Source organism: Elgaria multicarinata, chromosome 11 (genome assembly GCF_023053635.1).
Source record: "Elgaria multicarinata webbii isolate HBS135686 ecotype San Diego chromosome 11, rElgMul1.1.pri, whole genome shotgun sequence".
Classification (NCBI taxonomy): Eukaryota; Metazoa; Chordata; class Lepidosauria; order Squamata; family Anguidae; genus Elgaria; species Elgaria multicarinata.
Genome location: NC_086181.1, coordinates 46,703,395 through 46,730,434, shown reverse-complemented (window position 1 = coordinate 46,730,434; position 27,040 = coordinate 46,703,395). Strand labels below are relative to the sequence as shown.

Here is a 27,040-nt window from a genome sequence, read left to right as displayed (position 1 = left end):
CACACACACACACACGGCCTCTTGCACACACACGGTTCTGAAAACGCCTTGCATGTGGGATGCCTTCTGTAGCCAGCCACACTCCTGCACACCCATGCCTCACATATGGTCACTCTTCTATGCGCCCGACTCTTGCGACCAAAAGAAGAAACTCTTAGGAATCTCCATCCATCTTTCTCCCCCTCCCTACGCTGTTCCAATCCCCGGACGGAGCCGAAATCTGCAAGGACAAAAGAAAACGCTCGCTGTCAGGAGAACCGGTTTAGGCGACCTCCTTTCCCACGGTGATTCATAGGAGAAGTATGCGGGACACACGGTGTGTGTGCAGTTGATATAAGCGGCTGGCACTTCCGGTTTCATGAAATGCTCATGCAAACACTCAAGCATGTCTCCAGTTTATCAGGACCCGCTGCAAACCAAACGTGGGTTAACCAGGGCCGTTTCTACACCTGCTTCCCCCCCCACCTCCGGATCATCCCTTTGCATCCAAATGACACACAGGGGATCCCAGGAGCAGGCAGGGACGATCCCTCCATTTTCCTGGAATAATCCTTAGGTGTAGAAAGGGTCCAGGACGGGAACAGACAAATGTTCGCGGAAGAGCATAACTGTAGCCTGGCTGGATCAGGCCACAGGCCAATGTAGCGCCGTATCCTGGTTCTAGCAGTGAACAGACAGATGTCTTTGAAAGGCCTCAAGCAGGACATACCCAACACCTGGTATTCAGAGGTATGCTGGCTCCATAAAGTCGTCATGACTAATAACTATCGGTAGTGCTTTCCTCCTCCTCATTCATGAACTGATCTAGGTATGCCATAATGGGCCTGTTCACACAACACGCTAAGCCATGGTTAAGGCCGCTACATGGCTTGGGACCACAATACCTGACAGAACGCCTCTCCCGACATGAACCTCCCCGTGCACTGCGCTCAACATCTAAGGTCCTCCTCCGAGTGCCTACTCCGAGGGAAGCTTGGAGGATGGCAACAAGGGAGAGGGCCTTTTCAGTGGTGGCCCCCCGACTGTGGAATGAAGCTCGCCTGGCACTAACATCGTTATCTTTTAGGCGCCAGGTCAAGACTTTTCTCTTCTCCCAGGCATTTAACACCATTTAACACCATTTAACAACACTAAGTTTGTTTTTTAACGGACCCCCAGAACTGTTGTTTTTAAATGGATACTGTTCATAGAATCATGGAATAGCAGAGTTGGAAGGGGCCTACAAGGCCATCGAGTCCAACCCTCTGCTCAATGCAGGAATCCACCCTAAAGCATCCTTGACAGATGGTTGTCCTGCTGCCTCTTGAAGGCCTCTAATGTGGGAGAGCCCACAACCTCCCTAGGGAACTGGTTCCATTGTCATGCTGCTCTAACAGTCAGGAAGTTTTTCCTGATGTCCAGCCGGAATCTGGCTTCCTTTAACTTGAGCCCGTTATTCCATGTCCTGCACTCTGGGAGGATCGAGAAGAGATCCTGGCCCTCCTCTGTGTGACAACCTTAAGTATTTGAAGAGTGCTCTCATGTCTCCCCCAATCTTCTCTTCTCCAGGCTAAACATGCCCAGTTCTTTCAGTCTCTCCTCATAGGACCCCTGATCATCCGGGTTGCCCTCATCTGAACACGTTCCAGCTTGTCTGCGTCCTTCTTGAATTGTGGAGTCCAGAACTGGACGCAATACTCTAGATGAGGCCTAACCAGGGCCTCGTTGTTTTTATACTGTTGTTCTTATGTTTTAAATTTTGTATACTTTTAATGTTTACTGTTTTAACTTTTGTAAACCGCCCAGAGAGCTTCGGCTATGGGGTGGTATATAAATGTAATAAACAAATAAATAAATAAATAACCCTTTTGCAGCAAGTGGTTAGTGAGCATGATTAAACCGTGGTTAGGCAGCCAACACAGTTAGGAAAAACACCGTTCACATGACACACTAAGCCATCATGGTTAGCTAAAAATGCTTAACAATCATGATTTCGTGTGTCGTCCAAACAGGGCCAATCAGTGACATTCATTAGATCGCTTCACCACTCCCTAAAAATGACATCTTCACCCCCCATGCCACCAACAGCCATTCCAGCAGTCTTCTGCAAGCAGCTGAGGGAGATGGCGTTGCACCCGCCCTGCTGTAAGACCCACTGGCTTTCCCCCTCTTCCCTCCCAAGTCCTTCTTCCTTTCATGTTGTTTCTTTTTAGCTCAGAAGCCCGTGAGCCGGGACGGCCTTGATTTCATTGTATGTAAGCCTCGTGGGGAGACTTTTTGGCTGAGGAGAGGGGTAAAAATGCTTGTAAATTAATAAAAAGACGTGTTTGGAACGCCACCACATTCATCGATGCAGTAAACACACCTGAACCATATCCCTCATCCAGCCTGACTCCCCAAATCCAGCCCTTCCCTGTTCAGTCCCCCCCCTTCTCCCCTCACCTATATTCCCAGTGCAACCCACCACCACCCAGGTCTCCCCAGGAAGCACCACTTACTCCAGGGCACAGGACACCAGTCCCAGGAACAGGCAGGAGCCGGAGATGGAGCTCAGGAGCCGGACGGCTTTTTGCAGGCGGGTGCCATCTGCGGAGGGAGAGGAAAGAGTGCTAAGAGTCAGGCCCAGGTACACTGGGAGGTCAGGTAGCAGGATAAAAGGAAGAGCAGCGTTTGGGGGCTGGGAGTTGATGGGAAAGGCCAGATTCTGGTAAAGAGAATGCCACAGCTCAGCCTTCAGCGGCTAAAAGGAGGAGGAGGAGGAGGAGGAGGAGGAGGAGGAGGAGGAGGAGGGATGTGTCCCCAGAGGGAAATGATAACAGCCAGGAATGAGGGCAGGCAGAGGTACCCCAAGCCCTTGAGAAAGCAGCAGAGGGAGGGAGGTGGAACGGCCAGCCCTCGGCAAGTCAGAGAGGGAGGCAAATGGGAACAGCCAGACCCTGGAGGACACAAGGAGGGGAGGGAAAGGGAGGTACCAGGCCAAGGCCGGGCAGAGTAGGCAGGGAGGGGACGGGGCCCAGCCCGGCCTCTGGGCACAGTGAGCGAGTCAGCGCCAGGCGCTCACCTGGGTAGCAGGTCTTCAGGCCCCAACAGGGCACGTCCACCCGGCGGCAAGTAGAGCAGTTGAACGCTGAGGTGGCTCCCTCTGGAAATAGGGAGGCATGGAGGGGCGGGTCAGGGGGTCTTGGATAGGCAGCCCCAGAGAGGCCTCCATCCCACCTCTTCATGGGGCAGGGGAAGAGGGGGCCACGGCTCAGGGCTGGGGCAAGAGTGGGGAGCCTCTCAGGTGACATCAGGATAGAAGGGGAGCCGTGTGGGGTCAGGCCCAAGGCCTCCCCACCCCAGCACGCTGTCCCCACAGTAGCTAAGCGGATGCCCCCATGGGAGGACCCCAGCACCTTTCTGCTCAAGTTCCCCAGTAACATGTCCCTGTCAGGGCTAGCAGCCACTGATATCCGCCTCCTCCCCGAATGGGTCCGATCCCCCTTTAGAGCTGGCCCACTCGGTGGTGGCGTTCCAAAATCCATCTTTAGCGTGTCCTGCCAACCAAAAGATCGCCCGAAGTTGTGCAAGGTTTCGAGACCTCCAGGTCTCTCCGTTATAAGGTGGCCATATGGAAAGGAGATAGAAGGCTGTGGTTGAAATTAACACAGCACGATAAGGATGATAACACTCAACCACAAACATTCACTTCAGTGCTGGTGACATTGGACATGATTTCTGTTTCTGTTGTTCTGAATATTGATTTTTATTATTGTGGAGGTTTTGCACTGTTGGATTTGTTTAAAGGGATTTAAGAACATGTACCTGCTAGGTACAGCCTTCCTCAACCTGGGGCGCTCCAGATGTGTTGGACTACAACTCCCAGAATGCCCCAGCCAGCTGGCTGGGGCATTCTGGGAGATGCAGTCCAACACATCTGGAGCGCCCCAGGTTGAGGAAGGCTGAGCTAGGAGAAATTGTTCTGTAGATCTCGTCTATTTTACATCTCTAAGTGAATGTTTTGTGGTTGAGTGTTACCACCCTTATTGTGCTTTGCACATGGAAAGGAGGACAGGGCTCCTGCATCTATACCAGTGGTATAGAAAAGGGGATACAAATGACACCTGAGTAATTAAAAACACCCCAATAATAAAACACCCAAATAAACTAATGTTGTTCTGTTCTTGGCGTGGCTGTAATAATTTCTCTCTCCAGAGAATTGGCATGGGTTTAAGGGAGTAATAAAGGAGGGGGCAGAATATTGGGTGGGACTCATAGTATTGCTCTTTCTGGGGGTGTCCCCTCCCCGTCCCGCTCCGCAGAACTTACGGCAAGCAGGAGGGCACAGAACTGTAAGAAAAACAGTCACAGGGTTATTGCGAGAGACAGACAGACAGACAGACAGGAAGATGCAACCCTTTAACCATTAGAAAGGGTCAAACCCTGCAACCCTGCCCTTAGAAACCTGGAGTAGCCCCTGCATGAATAGTTGCGATGAGTGGACCCCAATATCGCTTGGGAAGGTTTCTGGAGCAAATTATGCTTTTTTCTTGTTTTAATTCGGGAGAGCAGATCATGCCCATTTCTTCTCATTATGTAACATCCCCAGTACTCAATGTCTTCTGTCCCCTAACCTTGGAGGAGGGAAAGTATTTATTCCTGAGAGAAAAGCACTTTGCATAGGCTCAGAGGCATTATTTTTTCTTTCTTTTTTTTTAAAGTGTTCCACAACTTCCAGTAAGTCCTGGGGCTGAGCCCAAGACCAAATAAATCCCTGGGTACACTTCTATGGTTTGTCATCTTACCTTCTCTGCTCAGTTCCGGCATCTTAACTTCATGAAGCCAGTTCCAATATTCTGGAAAATCATCAAGGCTTTGGTTTATTTCTGGAAAAGGAGAAGACAAGCCCACTGTTATACTCACCGTCAGTTTCTAGTCTACAGGCACAGAAACTCAGGTCAGGACGGGGGGGGGGCAAATCTAGCCTGCCTGGATTCCCCAAAAGGACACGCCCCCAGGTACAAAAGAGGGCAGGGCTCCTGCAGCTTTAACTGTTGTGATGGAGAGGGAATTTCGTCAGGTGCTGCAAGCATACGAATGACACCTGCTGAAATTCCCTTTTGGATGCAACTGTTAAAAGATACAGCAGCCCGGTCTTCCTTTCCATAGGGTCACCCTGGACGGATCGCTTGCCTTTTGAAATTCAGCCAAGGGCCCCATTAAATTTATCCAAAGGCCATATGTGGGCATGGTGCCACAAGTTGCCCACCCCTGTCTTAAAATCTCTAGAATCCAAACTACGCCTCACCAATAACCCGAAAGACTCGGTGCGTTTTTTCCAGCAATAGATCCAAGGACAACTCATCTGCAGAGAAAGAAATGGAACAAAGACGGCACGGCGTGAGTCGCTACTCCAAGCGTTACCAGCAGATTATGCACCAGGGAACCCCGACTGAAAGAACTGGGCCTGTTTAGCCTGGAGAAGAGAAGATGGAGGGGAGACATGAGAGCCCTCTTCAAATACTTGAAAGGTTGTCCCACAGAGGAGGGCCAGGATCTCTTCTCCATCCTCCCAGAGTGCAGGACACGGAATAACGGGCTCAAGTTAAAGGAAGCCAGATTCCAGCTGGACATCAGGAAAAACTTCCTGACCGTTAGAGCAGTACAACAATGGAATCAGTTCCCTAGGGAGGTGGTGGGCTCTCCCACACTCGAGGCCTTCAAGAGGCAGCTGGACAACCATCTGTCAGGGATGCTTTAGGGTGGATTCCTGCATTGAGTGGGGGGTTGGACTGGATGGCCTTGTAGGCCCCTTCCAACTCTGCGATTCTATGATTCTGTAATTCTATGAAATGTAATAAATAAATAAATAAATAAATAAATAAATAAAATCCAGGTTCAGGGCCAAGTTCAAGAGTAGACCCAAACTGTGGGCATGATTCTTCAGGGGGCGCATAACCCTATCAAGCAAAGGGTGGGTCCCTATTTCCTGACCTGCCTTTTGACTGACCAGGAGCACCTCTGTCTTGTCTCGATTAAATTTCCTTCATCCTGCCCCTTACCAACAGCTGACACTGATTGAGAAACAGGAACAGCTTCCTTGGATTTCGATGGAATGGGGTTTCATCAGCATACTGGTGTCACCAAACCCTCAAATTCCGGACAATCTCGCCCAGTGGTTTCATACATTTGTTTAAAAAGCATGGGAGACAAAATGGCACCCTGAGGGACGTCACAACTCTACTATTCTATGATTCTATGACTGCACAGTCCAAATCCTTGCACGTCCCTTTCAAAAAAGGAGCTTTGGCTATTGGGCGGTATAAAAATGTAATAAATAAATAAATAAATAAATAAAAACCCAACTCCATCAAGGGAACAAATCACTGCCAGTATAATCGATACAGAAATAATTCAGTAACAGGATAGTAGCAGAGCAGTAGTAACAAGGATGGTAGGATGGACACAGAATGGTTATTGTGATGGTCATTTCTCTCCACCTAAGGCTAAATCCTGGTAGGACCGCATTCGCCATGGGAATTTGGTGCAGTTTGCCTGGCTGAAACGTTCTCTGTATTGGGCGCAGAGGCGGGCAAAGCGGATCTTCAGGTTCTTGAACTGCTGTCCGCAATGAATACACCCCTCCGTTCCTGGGCACCTGATGGCTAGAATTAGGAGCAAGAGAGCAACAGCGACAGATGCTTCAGGAAACCGACATGTAGCCAAGGGGCCCCCTCGAAATGCAGAAGGGCCCATCGGCTATTTTGTGCCAGGAAGGCTGTGGCCCTTGGAATGTTCCGGAACCCTTTTTTGTTATTATTTTGGGCCAGGTTCTAAATTGTTGCCTAGGCAACCCGTTCTAGAGTACCAGGGATTCTGTTCTTAAAGTAGCAGGACACCTGAGCCAAACTCCATGCGCAGCGTTTGGAACGACGCAGAAGTGAACATTCAAGCGCATTTTGCAAAAGTGGGACTGAGTGACTCCCTTTTTCATTTTAGCGTGAGAATTTCTGGTTTTGCCGGTCTTTCCAAAATTTACAAAGAGTCTTTAAACGAGTCATCATTCGTTAGACTACTGGGGTGCCCCAAATATCGCACCTAAAAAATAAAGAAGTATTTATTAAAACTTTTGTTAGGAACAAGGGAATGAAATGGCATGTCCCTCGTAGGCAAGGCCGGTGCCAGACTATTTTGCGCCCTAAGCAAGGTGAGCTACTTTCACACACCCACACCCCAAAATGCCAACTTTGATTTTTAAGAACATATGTTTCCTGGAAAAAATAAGAAGCACAAAACTTGAAACGGCTAAATTTATTTTAAAGTGCAAGAAATACATCATGCCAATTATAGCAAACATATTGGAAAGGAACGTTTATGGGTCTAAAATGCATTATTCAATAGGAATATCACCTCCAAATCATCCCCCCCTAACTCACACACGCACGTGCATACACACAGTCAGCATCACTCACTCCAAACAAACACACGCATGAACACATGCATTCACTCAAAGACCCCATGCACCCCATTCATGTTCCGGAAGTCCAAATGTGGAGACGCCCACCCCCCACCCCAGCGTCCCTGGCTTCGCATCGGCTGGGCGGGCACGGGGCGCCATCTCACCCGCCCAGGCCCAGCGGAATCCTCGGGTCGGGCCGGCTCACAGTCAACGTGCGTGAGTGCTGCGCTGTGCCCAGCGCCCCTCTTAGTTTGGCACTCTAGGCAGCCGCCTGAGTGGCCTCTATGGTAGCACCGGCCCTGCTCGTAGGGATCATTGGTGTTTTATGCAGAGAACATCTGATTTCTTGAGAGCTGAGGGTTTGTTTTTTTATAAAAAACACACACAACAACTTACAAATATTGACACACAGGTCACAAAAATTGAACAGTGGCATAGAAAAGGGAATTCCAGCAGGTGTCATTTGTATGCACACAGCACCTGGTGAAATTCCCTCTTCATCACAACAGTGAAAGCTGCAGGAGCCCTGCCCTCTTTTGTATCTGGTCACTCTAGTATAGCTCCTGCAGCTTGAACTGTTGTGATGAAGAGGGAATTTCACCAGGTGCTGCGGGCATACAAATGACACCTGCTGGAATTCCCTTTTCAATACAACTGATAAAGATACAGGAGCCCTGTTCTCCTTTTCATATGGTCACCCTACACTCTGCACATGCTCAGTTCCAGTTATTTCACATATTCCTCTAGAACTGAGGCAGGTTGATCAAAGGAGGCGCTGAGGATGAGGTCTGCCTCAGATGCAGCCCAGGTGACGGGTTTGTTTAAAGCCGGTTCTGGAGCAGGGCCAAAATCTGCCCACCTAGGCACACGTCCCTTCCGGCTTGTCTCAGTGGCTGTCCTTAATGACAACGGAAAGGAGTGGACGGGCCAGAGCCAAAGGTCAGCATGCCTGGTGTGCGTGAGAGCGAGAGCCAGAACGAGAGCACATGATTGTGATAAACAGTCCAAGTGTGTACTCACTGTGTCGGAGAGAGAGAGAGAGAGACGAGAGGCTCCAAAGAGAGGAGTTAGTCACGCCAAAACCAGAATTTAGGCTGTGAATCTCGTTATACGAACGCCAGGCCTCAGCTGGAGGGTACGTGAATCACCAAGGAGGGAGTGCCTCTCAGCATGCAGGGATTTATTAATTTTGCTATTTATATATAAATTGCACCCCGTCTTTCTAACACATGCGTATTGCACAAGGAAATCCCCGAATACAATTATAAGCAACAGTGTCAGCAGTAGTATAACAATCACAAATTAAAAGTATTACAGCAATATCAGCAACCTGACTGGGAGCTCCTTCAGATGGGGGAATTCACATTCCCTTACCGCGGCTCTGCTTCCTGCTTCTCTTCTGCATTTGCAACGAGCTGTAATTACACAAGGAAGAGAGCAGCGACCACCTGGGCCATACATTTCATAGAATCATAGAATCATAGAATAGCAGAGTTGGAAGGGACCTACAAGGCCATCGAGTCCAACCCCCTGCTCCAGCTGCCTCTTGAAGGCCTCTCTTGTGGGAGAGCCCACAACCTCCCTAGGGAACTGGTTCCATTGTCGTACTGCTCTAACAGTCAGGAAGTTTTTCCTGATGTCCAGCTGGAATCTGACTTCCTGTAACTTGAGCCCGTTATTCCGTGTCCTGCACTCTGGGAGGATCGAGAAGAGATCCTGGCCCTCCTCTGTGGGACAACCTTTTAAGTATTTGAAGAGTGCTATCATGTCTCCCCTCCATCTTCTCTTCTCCAGGCTAAACATGCCCAGTTCTTTCAGTCTCTCTTCATAGGGCTTTGTTTCCAGACCTCTGATCATCCTGGTTGCCCTCCTCTGAACACGCTCCAGCTTGTCTGCATCCTTCTTGAATTGTGGAGCCCAGAACTGGACGCAATACTCTAGATGAGGCCTAACCAGAGCCGAATAGAGAGGATCCAGTACCTCCCATGATTTGGAAGCTATACTTCTATTAATGCAGCCCAAAATAGCATTGGCCTTTCTTGCAGCCATATAGCAGTGTTGGCTTATATTCAGCTTGCGATCTACAACAATTCCAAGATCTTTCTCGTTTGTAGTATTGCTGAGCCAAGTATCCCCCATCTTGTAACTGTGCATTTGGTTTCTATTTCCTAGATGTAGAACTTGGCATTTATCCCTATTAAATTTCAACAGGACAGCACCCTCTACTCTAGTGGGCATTTTATAGCGCAACTTTGCCTGCGCACAGCAGGAAAATTCTGACAAATGTCGATATATCCCAGAAGAGTCGGGTTTTCTTTGTTTTTATTTTTAATGCTAAAACCAGAAAATGGAGCGGAAGACACGGCGTCATCAGAATGACCCGCGAACATCCGCGAGTGACCAGTAATGAGTGTGCTATAAAATGCTCATTTAAAGACGCTCAGAGACAGACACAGCAGAGAGAATACAAGTTTCCTGTTAAAACCGACTCAGTCCGACAAATTAAAAGCCTGTTAGTATTTTTAAAATTTATTTTAAGTTTTCACAAGCTGGCGAAAGGCAAGCAAAGACTGAGTCAACAGAACCTCATGCCCAAGGTGTTCCGGATCTCTGTGGCCGCCACCAAGAACAACCCACTATACTACCGTCGCAGGTGGGGAAGAGTGAAGAGCCGAGTCATTTGGGCTGTAACTCAGGGCGCCCTCCTAGCCCTCCCACAGTCCCGAATGATCACCTTGAGCAGTGGTTCCCAATTAGCTAAGTACTGCGGACCCCTTGTTTTTCAAACGCCAAGCCATAGACTCCCTACTTTTGAATATTTTGTTATCTCTATGGTAGTTACCTGTGCGAAGCAATTTTTGGGAGAAAATAAGGGGTAGCCCCTAATAAGCAAAGGAGTTAGGTATACTAAAAGAACAGACCATAAAATGTGTGATATTTGTGATATTACCACGCAAAAATGACAATGATTTAGTTAGGAATATAAAGCCGAATTTAATTTTACTAACGTCTAATTTACAAATGAACAAACTGTGACCTGTCAAGCAGCTACTAAGCCTAAATGTGATGAGAGAAATCATGCCTCTTTTTGTCCAGAACAATCCCTTCCACATCTGGTCCAATATTTCCTACTTTTAATTTCAAACCTGGATCAACATCTATGCTTGTTCTTCATATAACAAAACGTCGGAAATGTTTGTTCCCAAAGATATGTGGAACAAAAGGGAACTAGATGTTTCAAAGATTTTTCACCTAACTTTTTATAATCAGGAAAAACCTTCACCCAGAATTGGTCCGGTCTATATTCTTTGAAAAAGGATTTCAACGAACCATCCCAAGTCACGTCAACAAGTGCATCTCGATCTTCCGCAGAGAGAGTTGTTAGTTGTACATCACCACATTCAGAAGGATTCCTTCTTCAGGAGTTTTCAGGATAAGGTGCAGGGAAGTAATCTTTGAAGCTAGCCGCTAAATCACGCAGGTGCTTTCGCGCATGACGTCACCGTCGAAGCAAACGGAGCGCGGGAGACGGCGTCTTTTCTTTTATTAAAATGCGGACCTTGCAGAGCTAATAGGTGAATGGTGTCATGGACTTTTCTCTTCTCCCAGGCATTTTAACAGCATTTAACAACGTTAAGTTTGTTTTTAATGGACCCCAGAATTGTTGTTTTTAAATGGATACTGTTGTTTTATACTGTTTTTATGTTTTTTTAATTTTTGTATACTTTTAATGTTTACTATTTTTAATTGTTGTAAACCGCCCAGAGAGCTTCGGCTGTGGGGCGGTATATAAATGTAATAAAATAAATAAATAAATAAATAAATGGACCCCTTGGGTGGCTTACGTGGACCCCCTGGAGTCCACGGACCACCAATTGGGAACCACTGACCTAGAGAGCAGCAGGTGATTGGGGGTGGGGTGGGGGTCAGGGGGTGCTGCAAACAGGCCCGGCTTCAGCAGGACCTAGGCTGCTACGGGCAGGCTGGGGGCGCAACAGAAGAATGCCTCCTCCTCCTCCTCCTCCTCCTCCTCCTCCTCCTCCTCCTCCTCCTCCTTTAAAAAAAAACATTTTATAGGCCAGATTTACAACAAGCAGAATACAACACTTTGAAAACGGTTTATGGAATGTGATCTGGGCCCAAACATTTGTCAAAACCATTATAAACCATTATACAGCAGTAGTGTGTAGATCCTGACTCAGAGGGTGACTGTGACCGGGAAATGTACATGGTTACGAAGGCTTACTGTATTACTTTTACTTTAAAAAGAACACGTCATCCTTTTTATAATAAAATGGTGTGTTTATTCCCAAGTCAATGTGTTCCTCATCAGGGTGGCCATCGACAACTCCGTTTTATTCCCGTAGTCATGACAGTGCTCTGACTTAAGTGATGATGCCATGATTTTAGTGACACTGCTATGATGGAGCTATGACTAAAGTGATGGTTTAATTGAGCCTGTGACGATCTGAGTGCAAAACGGCACTTGCTCGGAACAGTTCCTTTCTCTCTCTCTCTCTCTCTCTCTCTCTCTCTCTCTCTCTTTTTTAAAAAATCAGGGTTTATTTCTTTCCTGCATTTTATCCTGCTTGCTCAGAAACGTGTTGTCTCCTGCTACCATTAAAAAAGAGAGACAGGCCCTGACATCGGACTGACCAAGTAAAAAAGCAAGACACAGAAGGGAAGGGAAGAGGAGTGAGAACAGTTTCCCAAGGCCAGAACAAAGTGGTGGGCTGCAAGCGGGCTGAGAAAGGCCCATGGGGCCGGCCAGGCTGGTCTTCCCTTGCCCGTCTCCAGGTTTCCACGGACCTTCGGGCACGTCGTCGTTGCCCTCAATGGGTCCCCTCCACCGCCAGGGAGACTGCCATTCCCCAACTGCTGCTGCTCCTCCTCCTCTTCCTCCATTGAGCAGGGGGTTGGACTTGATGGCCTTTAGGCCCCTTCCAACTCTACTATTCTATGATTCTATGATTCCTTGCTACGCCTTGCTTGCTTGACAGGCCAAGAGCAGGGAGTAAGTCCGCATCTTCTGCTCCCAGCCACCTGGGAAAGGAAGTTGAGGGCAAGGCGCCACCGAGGCCACCTGTGCACCTCCAGTGACCATGCTGGGGCCAAGAGCAATCCTCTTCACCCCCAGCCTTGCCTGGGCCAGAGCGAGGGGCAGCTGAACAAGCACGTTCAGCTGCGAAGAGGAGGAGCAACTCCTGGGCACTCTTGCCAGTGGGCCCCTGCGGAGTTGGGGAACCTTGACAGATGCCCCACCATGCCTCCCCTGGAGACCAGCCCTGGTTCTCTCTCCCCTTCCTTCTGCAGCCCCAGGGTTCCAGGCAGTTGGAGCCAAGTGTTCTTTCTGAGAAGCAGGGCCCCCTCTGCAACTGCCCCTTCTCTGGCTAAGGAATGGGCCATGTCAGTCTCCCCCGTGTTATTTCTGAGAAGTAGCGGGGTGCAGCTTCCCAAGGCCCCTGTCAGAAGCCGCATGGTTCACCCGTAGCAACAACCCATAGCACGGGTCGTTGTTGAATCGTGGGTTGTTGTTACTATGGTTTAACTGTGGGTTGTTAACCACAAACAACCCAAGAAGAGAGCCCCCGGTTTGTTGTTGGGTTGTGAAATCTGGGTGATTTGTGGCTAACAATCCATAGTTAAGCTGTAATGTGGGGTACGCACCTAATGACAAACCACGATTCAACGACAACCCATGATTCAAACTGTACTCTGGGTTGTCGTTGCGTGTGAACCAGGAGAAGCGTGCTTCCCTTGTGATCTCCAGTTCATTCTGGCTGGGAGAGGAAGCAAGCTTAATTTGGCAACAGCGTTTATTTTATGCAAGGTATCTGCAATGCAGAAGCGGTTGTAAAGTCTGAAATGGTAGTTTGGGACCACCCAGCTGAAGTAAGGCACACGGTCATCCAAAGGGACGGCCGTAAGACCGCTCCACTTGTGCCTCGATAAACGCCCTCCGGACACCCAGGGAGGATTCAAGCACCCTCGTGGCCTAGGGCTGCTTTCCACAAGAGAGGCAACGCACAAGGAGACATGCAGTTGTGCTTAGCCCACATATCCGTGGCGTGTGCGTGTGGAGAGAAAGGGAGAGAAAGAAAGAGAGAGAGAGGTTTTCGCCCTCTGCTGGCCAATTTGCAGGACTGTAACTTGGTCCCAAGACTAGAATGTGGGACCCCAGAATTCTGTTCCCAGCCAGGGCCAGCTAAATGCCTCCTGGAAGCTCACTAACTGGGCTTGACGGTCACAGCTGAGGGAGTATGACCTGCCTGAGTCTAAGAGCTATATAAGCCCAAGTGGGAATTCAAAATAAGCAGAGTTAGATCATAGAATCACACACAAGAAGGCACCTCAGAGGTCATCTATTCCAGCCCTCTCAGGAGGATGCAGAAAACCCATTGCTCCAGCATTCCTGATAGGCAGCCTTCTAACCACTGCTTAAAAACCTTCTATTTATTTATTTATTTATTTATTTATTATTATTAATTACATTTCTATGCCGCCCAATAGCTGGAGCTCTCTGGGCAGTTCTAAGGCAGCCTGTTCCACTATTTCTTTATTTCTTTATTTATTATATTTTTAAAAATCCCTAAAAGACAAAGTCTCTCCAGGCATTGTTCAGAACTACAATAAAAGCCACAAATAATGAAAAATCAGCACAGATTAAAAGCCCAGCACAATGCTGATAAATAATACGCCACAGATTACAAAAGCTAGCACAGCCAACAGGCGCTGGGGTTAAAATACAAATAAACCACAGACAAGGCCTAAAATGCAGCTCTTAGAAAGCCAGGGAGAACAGGAACGTCTTGGCACTGGGTGTCTCTTGGGAGAGTGTTCTAGATCTGGGGGCAGACGAGGTTGTGGGCTCTCCCACACTAGAGGCCTTCAAGAGGCAGCTGGACAGCCATCTGCCAGGGATGCTTTAAGGTGGATTCCTGCATTGAGCGGGGGGTTGGACTGGATGGCCTTGTAGGCCCCTTCCAACTCTGCTGTTCTGTGAATCTATGATTCTAAGAGCATACTCCAAGCTATGAAATTAATCCTGGGGTGGTGGGGCTGCAGCTCCTGAGCAGATGTAGTAGTCATGGTAAGTTTTTGAGAGGTTCTTTTACGGCTTGATAACTAAACTAAAACTGTCTCAAAGAACTGGAAACAGTGAGCAGGAATAAAGGGAGATTTCTTGCAATGGAGTCCCACAAAGACCTGTATTGGGAGTCGCGGGTGCGTCTTACCTTATTCATCCACGATCCAGAGCTCGGGGGGGGGGGGATGGAGCAACCACATTTGTGGGAAATACCATCCTATTCAGGACAGTGAAAGCATTGTCAGGTTGTGAAGACCTCTGAAAGGGTTTCTCCAAAAAAGGGTGAATGAGCACTAAACTGTGCTAGCAAAAGTGTGGCCGCTAGCACATCCGTTACCTTTGCTCAGCTGGAAAAGCTTCAGCCTGGAGTGGGATTACGTTGTCTGCTATGGATCATTCACAGGCTTAAAATACACAGCCTGTGCAATAGAATATTTTGGCATATTTAAAATGCATGCATTTCTGCCCATGTCAAGAACGAGGGGAGACAAATATTCCTATCCACTTTAACCTGCAAAGAGGGTTTGTCTGCTGCAGCCATCACAGTGCCAGGGCACCTAAAAGGCCAACAAATTCATTAGGGGAGCTAGTCCACAGGAAGGAATGCCACAATACATTGGCTAGTCTTTAGGGTAGAAGAGCTGCGTCTTTCATTTCAAGGGCTGAATCGTATTTTGCAGTTGCTGTCAGTTGGGTGTGGGGCTAAGGGCGAAAAGGTAGTGGAGCCAAAAATTCCGGCACGTTTAAGCTTATAGCTCTTACTGGAGAGGTATTTCAACGTTTTGGAAGGTGTGGGGAAGGGAACGTGCAAAAGCCAGGAACCCACCAAATGATTGACAGTTGGGGGAAAGGCCTGTGCGGCCAGCTAGATCACAAGCTGAATATGAGCCAACAGTGTGATGTGGCTGCAAAAAAAGCAAATGTAATTTTGGGCTGCATTAATAGAAGTATAGCTTCCAAATCGCACGAGGTACTGGTTCCTCTCTATTCGGCCCTCATCTAGAGTACTGCGTCCAGTTCTGGGCTCCACAATTCAAGGACGCAGACAAGCTGGAGCGTGTTCAGAGGAGGGCAACCAGGATGATCAGGGGTCTGGAAACAAAGCCCTATGAAGAGAGACTGAAAGAACTGGGCATGTTGAGCCTGGAGAAGAGAAGTCTGAGGGGAGACATGATAGCACTCTTCAAGGACTTGAAATGTTGCCACACAGAGGAGGGCCAGGATCTCTTCTTGATCATCCCAGAGTGCAGGACACAGAATAACGGGCTCAAGTTACAGGAAGCCAGATCCCGTCTGGACATCAGGAAAAACTTAGAGTAGTACGACAATGGCACCAGTTACCTAGGGAGGTCATGGGCTCTCCCACCCTAGAGGCCTTCAAGAGCAGCTGGACAACCATCTGTCAGAGATGCTTTAAGGTGCATTCCTTCATTGAGCAGAGGGTTGGACTTGATGGCCTTGTGGGGCCCCTTCCGACTCTACTATTCTATGATCTACCAAACTCCAGAGGATCAGATGAAAAATCCAACACACACAAGATTCCAGCACCCAAGGAGGTCCAGATTTGGTCCAAAGTCCTGACGTTTCAAAGTGCTGAAACACCCTTGTTTCCGCTTTAACCTTAGAGTAAGTCCTTTGGATGGTTGAGTTGAGGCAGGGCTGTGCAGCTGTGCTTATGCGCTGCATCGTCTTGGTTGTCCACACAATCCCCCAAATTCTCTACAGCCCACAAATGAGCATGTTCCCTGGCAGCCACCCCTCCCACCACACAGCAAGCCAGCCGAGAATAATGGGACCTGTAGTCCAACCTATCGCAAGGGCACCAGGTTGGGGAAGGCTGTCCTAGAGAACTGCAATCATGCGTTCATAAGCTTTTAACGTCTGCAATCCAAGCAGGAATCTACCCTGTAGGAAAGCAGCCTCTGTGGACGTCAAGCCTGCATGCGGAGGGACCCACCCCAGTGACACAGTCTGTCCAGTGAAATTGGAGGCGAGACCCACAAAATAGGAGGACACACATTAACAGCAGGACTGAGAAAATCCTTTTATTATTATTATTTATTATTATTATTATTGGTACAGCGTTTATTGCAAATTTAAAGAGGTTTGAAATTGGTTTAGCCATCATGGCTCCCCCTACCCCCAAAGAAATCCTAGAAGTGGGAGTTTTGCAAGCGTTCAGAAAAAACCTCTGTTTACACTTAGCCCAGGATTTCCAAACAGCAGAGGCACGTGGCTGGTTAAGCCAGCTTTTTACAATTCAGCTTTTACTTTGGGGGAGATTCGTGGAAGTGAACTGAACTGCCCTCTGTAAGGATTGCAGGTTTCTCCTTGAACGGAGATCCTCAGCGTATGCGGGTCCCCGTCACCGCTGCCACCACTAACACCCCGCCGTGTGCTTGGGACGCCCTCTGCAATCCATTTTCCCCATTGCAGGGTTCTGCGTTGACGCAACTGGAGGTAGAAGATCGGTGTGTCTGATGAGAAAATCCCATAACTGCTTGAGGCTGAAGGCGCAGAAGTCTTGCAAAACCTGAAAGAGGGAAGGAGAAGGAGGAGGAGGAGGAGGAGGAGGAGGAGAGGAGGAGGAGGAGGAGGAAAATAGGAGAAAGAGACTGTGAGCCCCATTGAACCAAACCCCATAACAAAGACAGGCATTCTGGCAAGCCAGGCCCTGGAAAAACAATGGCTTGTTTGTCATCGCAGAAGGACAGAGATAACCTCCTCCCTGCCTGCCATCTTGGCTTCCCGCTCTGCCGTGTATCGTGTACCACTCACCACCCACCTCCGATACCAAATACAACAGCAAGAATGGCTCAGCGCTCCCTTGAGCAGATAGGGACACCCAACTCCCAACTCCAATGTTGACCCACTTCCCGGAGAAAAACTCCAGAAATGCCTTCCCCCAGCGATACCCTCCCGATGTGCTGGGCTGCAATTCCATAAGAACAGCAGAAGAGCCCTGATGCTGGATCAGACCCAGGGTCCACCTAGTCCAACCCTCTGTTCACACAGGGGCCAAACAGCCGTCAACCAGGGACCAACAAGGCAGGACATGAGTACAACAGCACCCTCCCACCCATGTTCCCAGGCAACTGGTGCACACAGGCTTACAGCCTCAGATACTGGAGGTAGCACATAGCCATCAGGGCTAGTAGCCATGGATTGCCTTTGCCTCCAGGAATTTATGCAACTCCCTTTTAAAGCCATCCAAATGGGTGGCCATCTCTACATCTTGTGGTAGTGAGTTCCATAGTTCAACTCTGTGTTGTGTGAAGAAGCCCTTCCTTCGGTCTGTCCTGGATCTCCCACCCATCAGCTTCATGGGATAATGACCCCGTTGGGTTCTAGTATTATGGGAGAGGGAGAACAATGCCCCCTCTCCACATTCTCCACACCAGGCATCATGTTGTCCACCTCTGTCATGTCTCCCCTCAGCCTCCTTTTTTCCAAGCTGAACAATCCCAGTTGATGTAACCTTCCCTCAGAGGGGATTTGCTCCAGTCCTTTGATCATCTGAGTTGCCCTTTTCTGGACTTTTTCCAGATCTATAATACCTTTTTTTTTAGGTGTGGTGACCAGAATGCCCATTATTTCCAGCTAGCGTGGCATGCTGGCTGGGGACGATGGGAGTTGCAGTCCAACACATCCAAGGGGCATCATTTGGGGAAAGCTGTTCCAGAATATCCCTACCCTGGATTTTGGGATTCCGGAATCTTTTCTGCATATATGCAATGTCCATATTCTCTGGAAGGCAGTTTTGGTCTTCAGACATCGGTCCAAGGTCTGGAAATGGATTTTGTCCCCCGCCTCCAGCAGTGGGCCTTTGGGCCCCAGCCACTGCCCAACGATGCCAGTCATTAACCCTAACCCGTCCCCTTCAAAGACCAGGGCATGTTGCACCTGGACAGAGGTGACGTGTTGGGTCTCCGGCTGTCACAATTTCTGAAAACTGTGGGTACCACACCTTGATTAAAAATCTGTCTGGGAGAGATTTGGAGCTTCTCTTGGCTCTGGGTTGCCCCCCGCCCTCATTAGACCACACTCCCCCTTCCTGGAGTTGCTGGTCAGAACCTGCCTCTCCGCCGTCACTGCAAAACTGGGTTGTACCCAACGTTAATCCTACTTATAGAATCATAGAATAGCAGAGTTGGAAGGGGCCTACAAGGCCATCGAGTCCAACCCCCTGCTCAATGCAGGAATCCACCCTAAAGCATCCCTGACAGACGGTTGTCCAATGGGTCTACTTAAAGCAGACCCATTGAAATGAATGGGACTTGTTCAGCGAGCGATGGATACAACCCACTGACCCTTTTTTAAGAGGGCCCCCAAATCCTGTCCTCCTAACGTTTTCCGCCATGGAAGGGGATCAAAATTCAACCGGAGAGGGAGGGGAGAATTCTGGCTGCCAGGTTCTCTAGTCCAAACTCCGCCCTCTTCACTAGCAGATAAAGGTACCACAAAACCAGCTCTTCCAGCCGAGGGAGGAGCATTATGATTAAACCTCTCCTTACGAAGGGTTTTGGGCAACTTAATTGATTGTGGCTGTGGTGACATCCAGATCTTAGCAGCGTTTCGGCGTCTCCATTGTGACTTACTGGGTGGCTTTGGCCAAGACTACTGTCTGTCTGTCTGTCTGTCCATCCATCCATCCTTCCTCCAGCCTACTGTCCCCACCTTTAATATAGTGCACAGGTTAAAAATATCCACAGCAACTGAGAAATGTGAATATTGCAGCCTGAAATTGAGAAATATTTCCCCTGCCTTGAGAGTAGACTGCCTCATAACGCCCATCTTTTCACTATGAAAAGGGTACAAATATTTCCAGACACCATTGTATGCTCAAAAGTGGGGCAATTATTAATAATTGTTAGCAATGATGGGACAAAATATCCATTTTGAAAGCCAGAGTGGTGTAGTGGTTGCACTTTCCGGTCCCAACACTATAACATCTGGGTTCTAGTCCCCACTCGGCCATGAAAACTCACTGGGTGACTTTGGGCCACTCACAGACTCTCAGCCTAACCTACCTCACAGGGCTGTTGTGAGTCTAAGGCGCCATGGATTCCGTGCAGGGAAAAACAGATAAAACATGGGATATAAATGTAATGATAATATTTCAACTGCAACGTTTTGACTGGCCTGCCCCAATTTGGAGCACTCCAGATGGGTTGGACTACCACTCCCTTAGCTGGTGGGGGATTATGAGAGTTGTAGTCCATCACATTTGCAGGGCTTCCGGTTGGGGAAAGCTGGTTTAGCACATGAAAGGATTCAACAGCATCACTTTTGGGTATGGGAGGAGGTACCACTTCTGTAGGCCGCCCTGAGATCCCAGTGATATAGGGTGGGGTACAAATGTTTTAATAAATTAATAAATAAATAAATTCAGATGAGAAAACTGTTTAGGTATTGAGTAGCGATTCTGGAGCCCTCCCGGGCCATAATGTCCCATTATATTTATTTATTATATTTATATCCCGCCTTTTTTCCTCCAAGGAACCCAAGGCAGTGTACATAATCCTCTCCATATTTATCTTCACAACAACAACCCTGTGAGGTAGGTTGGGCTGAGAGTCTGTGACTGGCCCAAAGTCACCCAGTGGGTTTCCATGGCCGAGTGGGGACTAGAACCCGGATCTCCCGACTCCCAGTCCAACACTCTAGCCACTACACCACACTGTCTCCCCTACAGCTTCCTTACCATCTGTTTTCTCTTAGGATGGACTCAAGCACCACAGCCCCTCCCCCTCCACCTCTGCTGTTTGGCTGAAACGTTCAATGCCGGACGAAGCGCAACGAGCGGGCGTTGAGAATGTCCGCCGGGTCCGGGAAGACCGAATCCACGCGGAAGCCTTGAGCCAACGCCACCTTGAGCACCTCTTCCAGGAATTCGTTGGCCGTTCTGACCTCCCTCCCGCCCACTCTCAGCGAATGCAGCTTCTGCTTGGCGTATTCCGCCGTGGGCAGCTCTGCCGGGCACGGGGCCCACTCCAGGCAAAGGTGGTGGCACGTGGCGGAGTCCACACGAGATATTCCCAAAGAGTCGTCCAACGCCTCGTCATCTGTTTCTGCATCTTCATCCGTGGAATCGCCTGGGTAGAGTCTCAACTCGCCATTGGTTCTTGAACCATCCAAACACCTCTTCCACCCCCGACCCTCCTCGCCAGCGGCGGTGATGGAATCCCAACGGGAGCCGTTTGTAGGTTCCCTCGCCGTGGCGTCCGACTCGCCTGACGGGCCGAGGCAGCGCAGAGACCCCTCTTCTCCCCGAGGTGGGTCCACGCCCTTCCCAGAATGCCCCTCTCCAAAGCCACCGTTTGTGCACTCTGTGAGGCTCAAGCGTCTTCGCAGCAGGGCCAGGAAGTGCCGGTCCGTGCAGAAGACGTTGGCCGTGAAGACCTGCAGGTCGCAGGTGCTCAGCTCATAGTTCTGCGGCCCGCGGCGCACGTTGAAGTGCAACAAACGCTTGAGCACATCCACGTCGGCGTGAAGCACCGCGTTGGTCCTCTGGCGCCATCGCTCCGCCTCCACCCTCCGAAGCTCTTCCAAAAGGGGCCGAATCTGGTAGAAGTCCGCTTCGGCCCGCAAGAGCGAGAGCTCGGCGTAGCCTTCCGGCAGGTCCAGCCGGCCGAAGCGGAGGAAGTTGAGGATGTGGCGGAAGGCCTTGCCGTCACGGTCGATGAAATAATTCCCGCTGCTGTCCGTGAGGGCCGGCTGAGGGCCGCGGAACATGGCCCCCAGCATGGAGTCCGGAAAGCGGGTCAGCGTCTCCAGAGTCGTGCTGTAGAGCTTCCCGCCCACGTTCAAGGTAATCAGGCCGCCCGGCCGCCCCAGAGCCTCACAGGTACCTGGCATCGCTGCAAAGGCGGGCTGTCACCTGTCCCAAGGAAGAGGCGTGGATTAGTTGCATGCTTTTGTAGCTGCCAACACCACCGTTGTGAGGCACGGCCTCCGTGGCTGAGGCGTGCTTGCTGGTGTTTGTCATACTTCAAGGAGGCGTGTGGGCGGAGGCTCGCCTCTTAGAAGATGGGCCGGGCCGGGCATTTTATAAGCACTGCCCTACAAAACAATCGGCACTGTTTAGAAAGAAAGGAAGGCAGGCGGAAAGAAAGTGCCACCCGATTTATTCAGTTAATTTAAAAATAAATAAACAAACCTAACCCATTAAATATATACATATATATTTAAAGTCTTTCTGTGGTGCTCCTCAGCCAAAAATGCCTCTGGAGCGGCTTCAATGCAACCTGTAAAACTAAGACCGCCCCTGCCTGCAGGCTGAGAGCTAAAAAAAAAAAGGCACGACACGCAAGGAAAAACGGATGGGAAGGGTAGAAGAAAAAAGTAGGAAGCTTTTCAGCAGGGCAGGTGAAATAGCGTCTCACCTGCATCTTTTCTCATCCTGATGCATACAGCATACATGTTGAAGCCCTTATTGAGAAGAAATCCTTTTTTGGTCCCTTCACCATGATGATGGGGGGGCGTGGGTGGGGGGGAGAGAGGACAGCGAGAAATCTACCTTCCAATATAAATAGAAAAGGCGTATCTAGGATCAGAATGCCTGAATACACTGGGACAGGGAACGACGGGTGAGCCTTCTGTGTGGGTGGGCGGAGAGGAAGGCAAACAACCGTGACAGCGTTGGGGGGCGGGAGGGGGGGGGGGGAAAGGATTCCTAACCCCGTGGATTTGGGCGAGAGAAGGGGGGGGCAGTTTGATCTGCCTGTACTCGAGATCTGTATTCCGCTTTCTTCCCATAACATTTCGTGGGGGGGGGGGGGGCGAGGAAGAAGACGCAAAGTAAAGTCAAGACAACAAGAAAAATAAGTGACAACGCGGCGGGGGGGGGAAGGAGAAGGTTGCTCTGTCAAGGCAGCCTTCGCCAATCCCGGTGCCTGGCAGATGGGTTGGATTGCAGGGGATGATGGGGGTTGTAATCCAGGCGCCGGGTTGGCGAAGGCTGCCCTGACGGAGTCTTGTTGGAGCAGCAGAAGTCAGGGACGGCGGCGGGCCCTGAGTTCGAATCCAGCAAATGCAGGGTCTCTCTCCCCCACACCCCGGGGCGGTGGTGGTGGTGGTGGGGTTTTGTGGGCGAGGGGCTGCCCTGCCGACTCTCACCAGTTCGGGGCCACCCTGGAAAGGCGTGGAGAGGCCCCGATCCCCAGGCAGACGGGAAGGGAGGGGGCGCCCCGCCGGGCTTGCCGTACCTGGAGCGGAGGCGAGGAGGCGAGGCAGGCGCCGGTCGGCGAGGTCTCTGGGCGGCGGCTCCTCCTCCCTCCCTCGCTCGCTCCCGGTGCCGGCGCAGGAAGTGAAGCGCAGCTCCGCACGGCTCGGCTTAGCTCGGCGCCGGCCGCCTTTTATAGGGGAGGGACCGGCGAGGGCGGGCAGGAGCCGCTCTCCGCCCCCCCTCCCCGCCGAGCCCTGCCTGGAAAGGAAGGGGACTCAGGCGTCCGGGCCGCGGCTTGCTTCCCCTCCCACCCCCACCCCCAGCAGGCAAGGAGGACCCAGGAGTCCGGGCACGAACCTCCCCCCCCCCCCGCACAGTGCCTCACTACTACCCCTTGTGAGGAGGGAACCCAGGCGTCCTGGCATCCAGCTCCCGCCTAGCCCCCCACCCCACCCGCGAGATCCCTCTTGCAAAAATGGACGGGGGACCCCCCTTCTCCCATTCCATGCTCTGACCCCTCCCAGAGGGCTGAAAAAAATGAATTTCAGCTTCCAATCCCCCCCTCCATTCAACAGACCTATCTCCCACCTCCTCTGAGCACAATGCTTCTCACCTCCCCCAAGCCTCTTTAGCTCCCCCACCCCACTCCCTTCCCAGCAAGAGTTCAGCGCCAGACATGCGACCTAATGATGATCCAGACAGTACTTCTGCACATGTGCAGAGTGCCATCCCGGGAACCTATGAACAGGGCCGGTGCCAGATTATTTTGCGCCCTAGGCAGGTGAGCTGCGTTCACCCACCCACCCCCACCCCAGCGTACCTGGGCGCGGGGTGCCATCTCGCCTGCCCAGCTGAAGCGAAGCCAGGACGCTGGGGTGGGGGGGCGGCTTCAGAAAGGCGCACCCAGCCGGAAGCAACTCTGGGAGAGCGACTTCCGGGCACGCTGTTGCGAAGCCAGGATGCTGGAGTGGGGGGGGGGGGCATGGCTTTGCTTCGGCTGGGTGGGCGCCCAGCCGAAGCGAAGCCAGGATGCTGGAGCGGGGGGATGGGTTGCTTCGGAACGGCGTACCCGGAAGCCGCCCTCTCAGAGCACTGTGGGAGAGGCTTCTGGGTGCGACGCTCGGCGCCCCCTTACCTTGGCGCTCTAGGCAGCCGCCTAAGTGGCCTCTATGGTAGCGCCAGCCCTGCCTATGAACCAAGCAGCCTGCCCCGAGGACCCGGGAAGGCGGCCCTGGAGTGATTCAGCCTGCCTTCTCCTCATCAGTTTAGACTCACGCTGTCTCTAGAAGCTGCAAATTACAGATTAGAAATCTTTCCCATAGTTTTGGACATAGAGTCCAACTTTTTCTTCAGGAAGCATACAGTCCACTAGGGGGGTTAGAACTCGCAGCCAACATGCCCAGCCCACATGTTTACGTTATGGTGAACTCTTAACTTTGGTAAATTGAAAACGTGTATTACTGACAAAGATGGAAACGGTGCATACCATCCGGAGTCATCGTTTAATATTACATTTATACGTTTTCCCTTGTTTGTATTCTTTCATGTTTATGATGTGGTTTTGTCCTTGTTAATCACCAGTGACTATGCTATATGTTTATCAAATGTGTGTTAAATGTCTATTGACACTTTTTATATGATTGCTGGTTTGGATGAATCGCGTTGAGGCTTTTGGTATGTGCACGACACACTGGGCGCCCTAGATATAGTGCACTCAACTTCAGGAGTGTTCATTACCGAACCAGTGCCCGCCAGATGTGTGGGACTAGGACTCCCATCATCCCCAGCCCATCTGGGGATGACAGAGGTTGTAGTCTAACAGCGGGAGGGCACCAGGTAGGAAGGAAGGAATGGCAGGCAGGTGGGCAGATGTGGTTTCCAGGTGAGTTTGAACCCCGGCCTGTCTCATGTTAGAAACACATTGAGGAGAGGGGAGAGGCTTGGATCGTTGGGTGCCCCCTCCGCACTTCTGCAGGCGAGCATTAGAAGCCGTCCAGCTCATCCCCCTTCTGGAAGAGAGAACTGCCCGTCTCGGCGCATAAGAAGATGGTGCAGGAGCCTCAGCAACACATTCCCTGCCCAGAACCTGGCAGTGTAAGTGGAAAACCAAATCTCTCTCGAGGGTGGAACCCTGTATAACCAAGTCCAATCACGCCCCACATTCTCGGAATATTTTCTATAAGATCAATTAATGTTTTGGACGAGGAGCTGCTGGGAACGCTTATCGAATTTACAGATGACACAAAATTGGGTGGGATAGCGAATACCCTTAAGACAGAAACAAACTTCAAAGGGATCTTGATAGGCTGGAGTGCTGGGCTGAAAACAACAGAATGACATTTAATAGGGATAAATGCCAAGTTCTGCACCTAGGAAAAACAAACTGAATGCACAGTTTCAAGATGGGAGATACTTGGCTCAGCAATACTACAAACGAGAAGGATCTTGGAATTGTTGTCGATCGCAAGCTGAATAGGAGCCAACAGTGCAATATGGCTGCAAGAAAGGCCAATGCAATTTTGGGCTGCATTAATAGAAGTATAGCTTCCAAATCACGTGAGGTACTGGTTCCTCTCTATTCGGCCCTGGTTAGGCCTCATCTAGAGTATTGCGTCCAGTTCTGGGCTCCACAATTCAAGAAGGATGCAGACAAGCTGGAGCGTGTTCAGAGGAGGGCAACCAGGATGATCAGGGGTCTGGGAACAGCCCTATGAAGAGAGACTGAAAGAACTGGGCATGTTGAGCCTGGAGAAGAGAAGATGGAGGGGAGACATGATAGCACTCTTCAAATACTTGAAAGATTGCTACACAGAGGAGGGCCAGGATCTCTTCTTGATCCTCCCAGAGTGCAGGACATGGAACAATGGGCTCAAGTTACAGGAAGCCGGATTCTGGCTGGACATCAGGAAAAACTTCCTGACTGTTAGAGCAGTACAACAATGGAATCAGTTACTGAGGGAGGCTGTAGGCTCTCCCACACTAGAGGCCTTCAAGAGGCAGCTGGAGAACCATCTGTCAGGGATGCTTTAAGGTGGATTCCTGCATTGAGCAGGGGGTTGGACTTGATAGCCTTGTAGGCCCCTTCCAACTCTGCTATTCTATGATTCTCTTGAATTGTGGAGCCCAGAACTGGACGCAATACTCTAGATGAGGCCTAACCAGGGCCGAATAGAGAGGAACCAGTACCTCACGCGATTTGGAAGCTATACTTCTATTAATGCAGCCCAAAATAGCATTGGCCTTTCTTGCAGCCATATCGCACTGTTGGCTCATATTCATCCAGCTAGGTAAATTTAGACTCTGGATTTAATGGTCTTATTGGCAGGGCGGGCCGGGGTGGGTGGGTGAGCTTTAGATGACCACATGTATTATGAAGTAGGCAGCTAACATTTCTCATCCCCCACCCTAACGGCCATTTAAAACTGACCCTACCTTCCTCATATGCCAGAACAACAACAAAAATACTCTTGAGAACGTGCGGTTCTGCGTTTTAAATTCCCTTAAATCATAGCATTACAGGAAGAAAATGGAGTTTGCTTCTGCTGGCCTGATGCCCTCATCCGTTCTCGGTGTGGTCATTTGGGCTCCCTGCCCCGGGGGCTGTAGATCCCTGGACTTTGGCACCAAGGTCTAGTCCTTGCCACCCTGGTGCCCGTACCACCTGGCCCTGGCTGCTGTTGTATTTTTTAAAACTGGAACGGCCGAGGATTGAGCTGGGGCCCGTCTGCTTGCTGAGCAGTTGCTGTACCCCTGAGCTACGGACGCGTTCTGTGCGACCTGCCCGGTGTATTTTAATAGCCCAAACGCCGTCCGCCTCCTCCTACGTGGCCTTTTCTGCCAACTCCATCGAAACCGGGGGCTGGCAAAATTGCAGAAGGTGTCTCACTGGGCCCCATCTCCACCTCCTCCTCCTGAGTGAAACATTCCACTCCTGTAGTTGTAATTAAACTCATGCGCTAATTAGTCACTGTGTCTGCCCAGCCCTGTTTCCCAGGTAAGAAACAAACCAAACTGGATCTTTGGGGAAAGACAGACCCGTGCGGGCAGCAAAAGCTGCAAAATGCAACAATGCGATGTTGTATAATCACAGGTTCGTTTCCTGCGACACGTAGGCAGACTTGAACTCACACCCTCGGTGACTGGCCACAAAGCTTGTTATGAGCCGGGCTTAATTTGGGGGAAATTCACTCATATTGCAACACAGGTTGTTCTTTTCTGGGTTGGCGGTACAGGAATTTGCAAGCCACACGGTGCTGCTGTTTTCATAGAATCATAGAATAGTAGTGTTGGAAGGGGTCTCTAGGGCCATCAAGTCCAACCGCCTCTGCTCAATGCAGAAATCCACCCTAAAGCATCCCTGACAGATGGT

General features: G+C 50.3%; 2 protein-coding genes across 3 annotated transcripts; both read right to left on the bottom strand.

Moving 5' to 3' along the window:
* TMEM95 (transmembrane protein 95) lies at positions 1-18,279 on the bottom strand. Its single transcript, XM_063137229.1, has 8 exons — positions 18,198-18,279; positions 6,459-6,623; positions 5,267-5,323; positions 4,764-4,844; positions 4,288-4,308; positions 3,041-3,121; positions 2,478-2,565; positions 1-220 (listed from the first exon to the last, which is right to left on the bottom strand). Exons 1-8 carry the CDS (start codon positions 18,277-18,279, stop codon positions 187-189), a joined length of 609 nt encoding a protein of 202 aa, XP_062993299.1. The 3' UTR covers positions 1-186.
* KCTD11 (potassium channel tetramerization domain containing 11) lies at positions 16,540-22,736 on the bottom strand. Of its 2 annotated transcripts, XM_063137865.1 has the most exons (3): positions 22,712-22,736; positions 20,209-21,384; positions 16,540-17,037 (listed from the first exon to the last, which is right to left on the bottom strand). In XM_063137865.1, exon 2 carries the CDS (start codon positions 21,360-21,362, stop codon positions 20,283-20,285), a length of 1,080 nt encoding a protein of 359 aa, XP_062993935.1. In that variant the 5' UTR covers positions 21,363-21,384; positions 22,712-22,736; the 3' UTR covers positions 16,540-17,037; positions 20,209-20,282. The 2 variants fall into 2 exon arrangements, with proteins under 2 accessions (XP_062993935.1, XP_062993934.1); XM_063137864.1 differs by lacking the exon at positions 22,712-22,736 and having other exon boundaries at positions 20,209-21,485.
* Between the last annotated feature and the right edge of the window lie 4,304 nt (positions 22,737-27,040).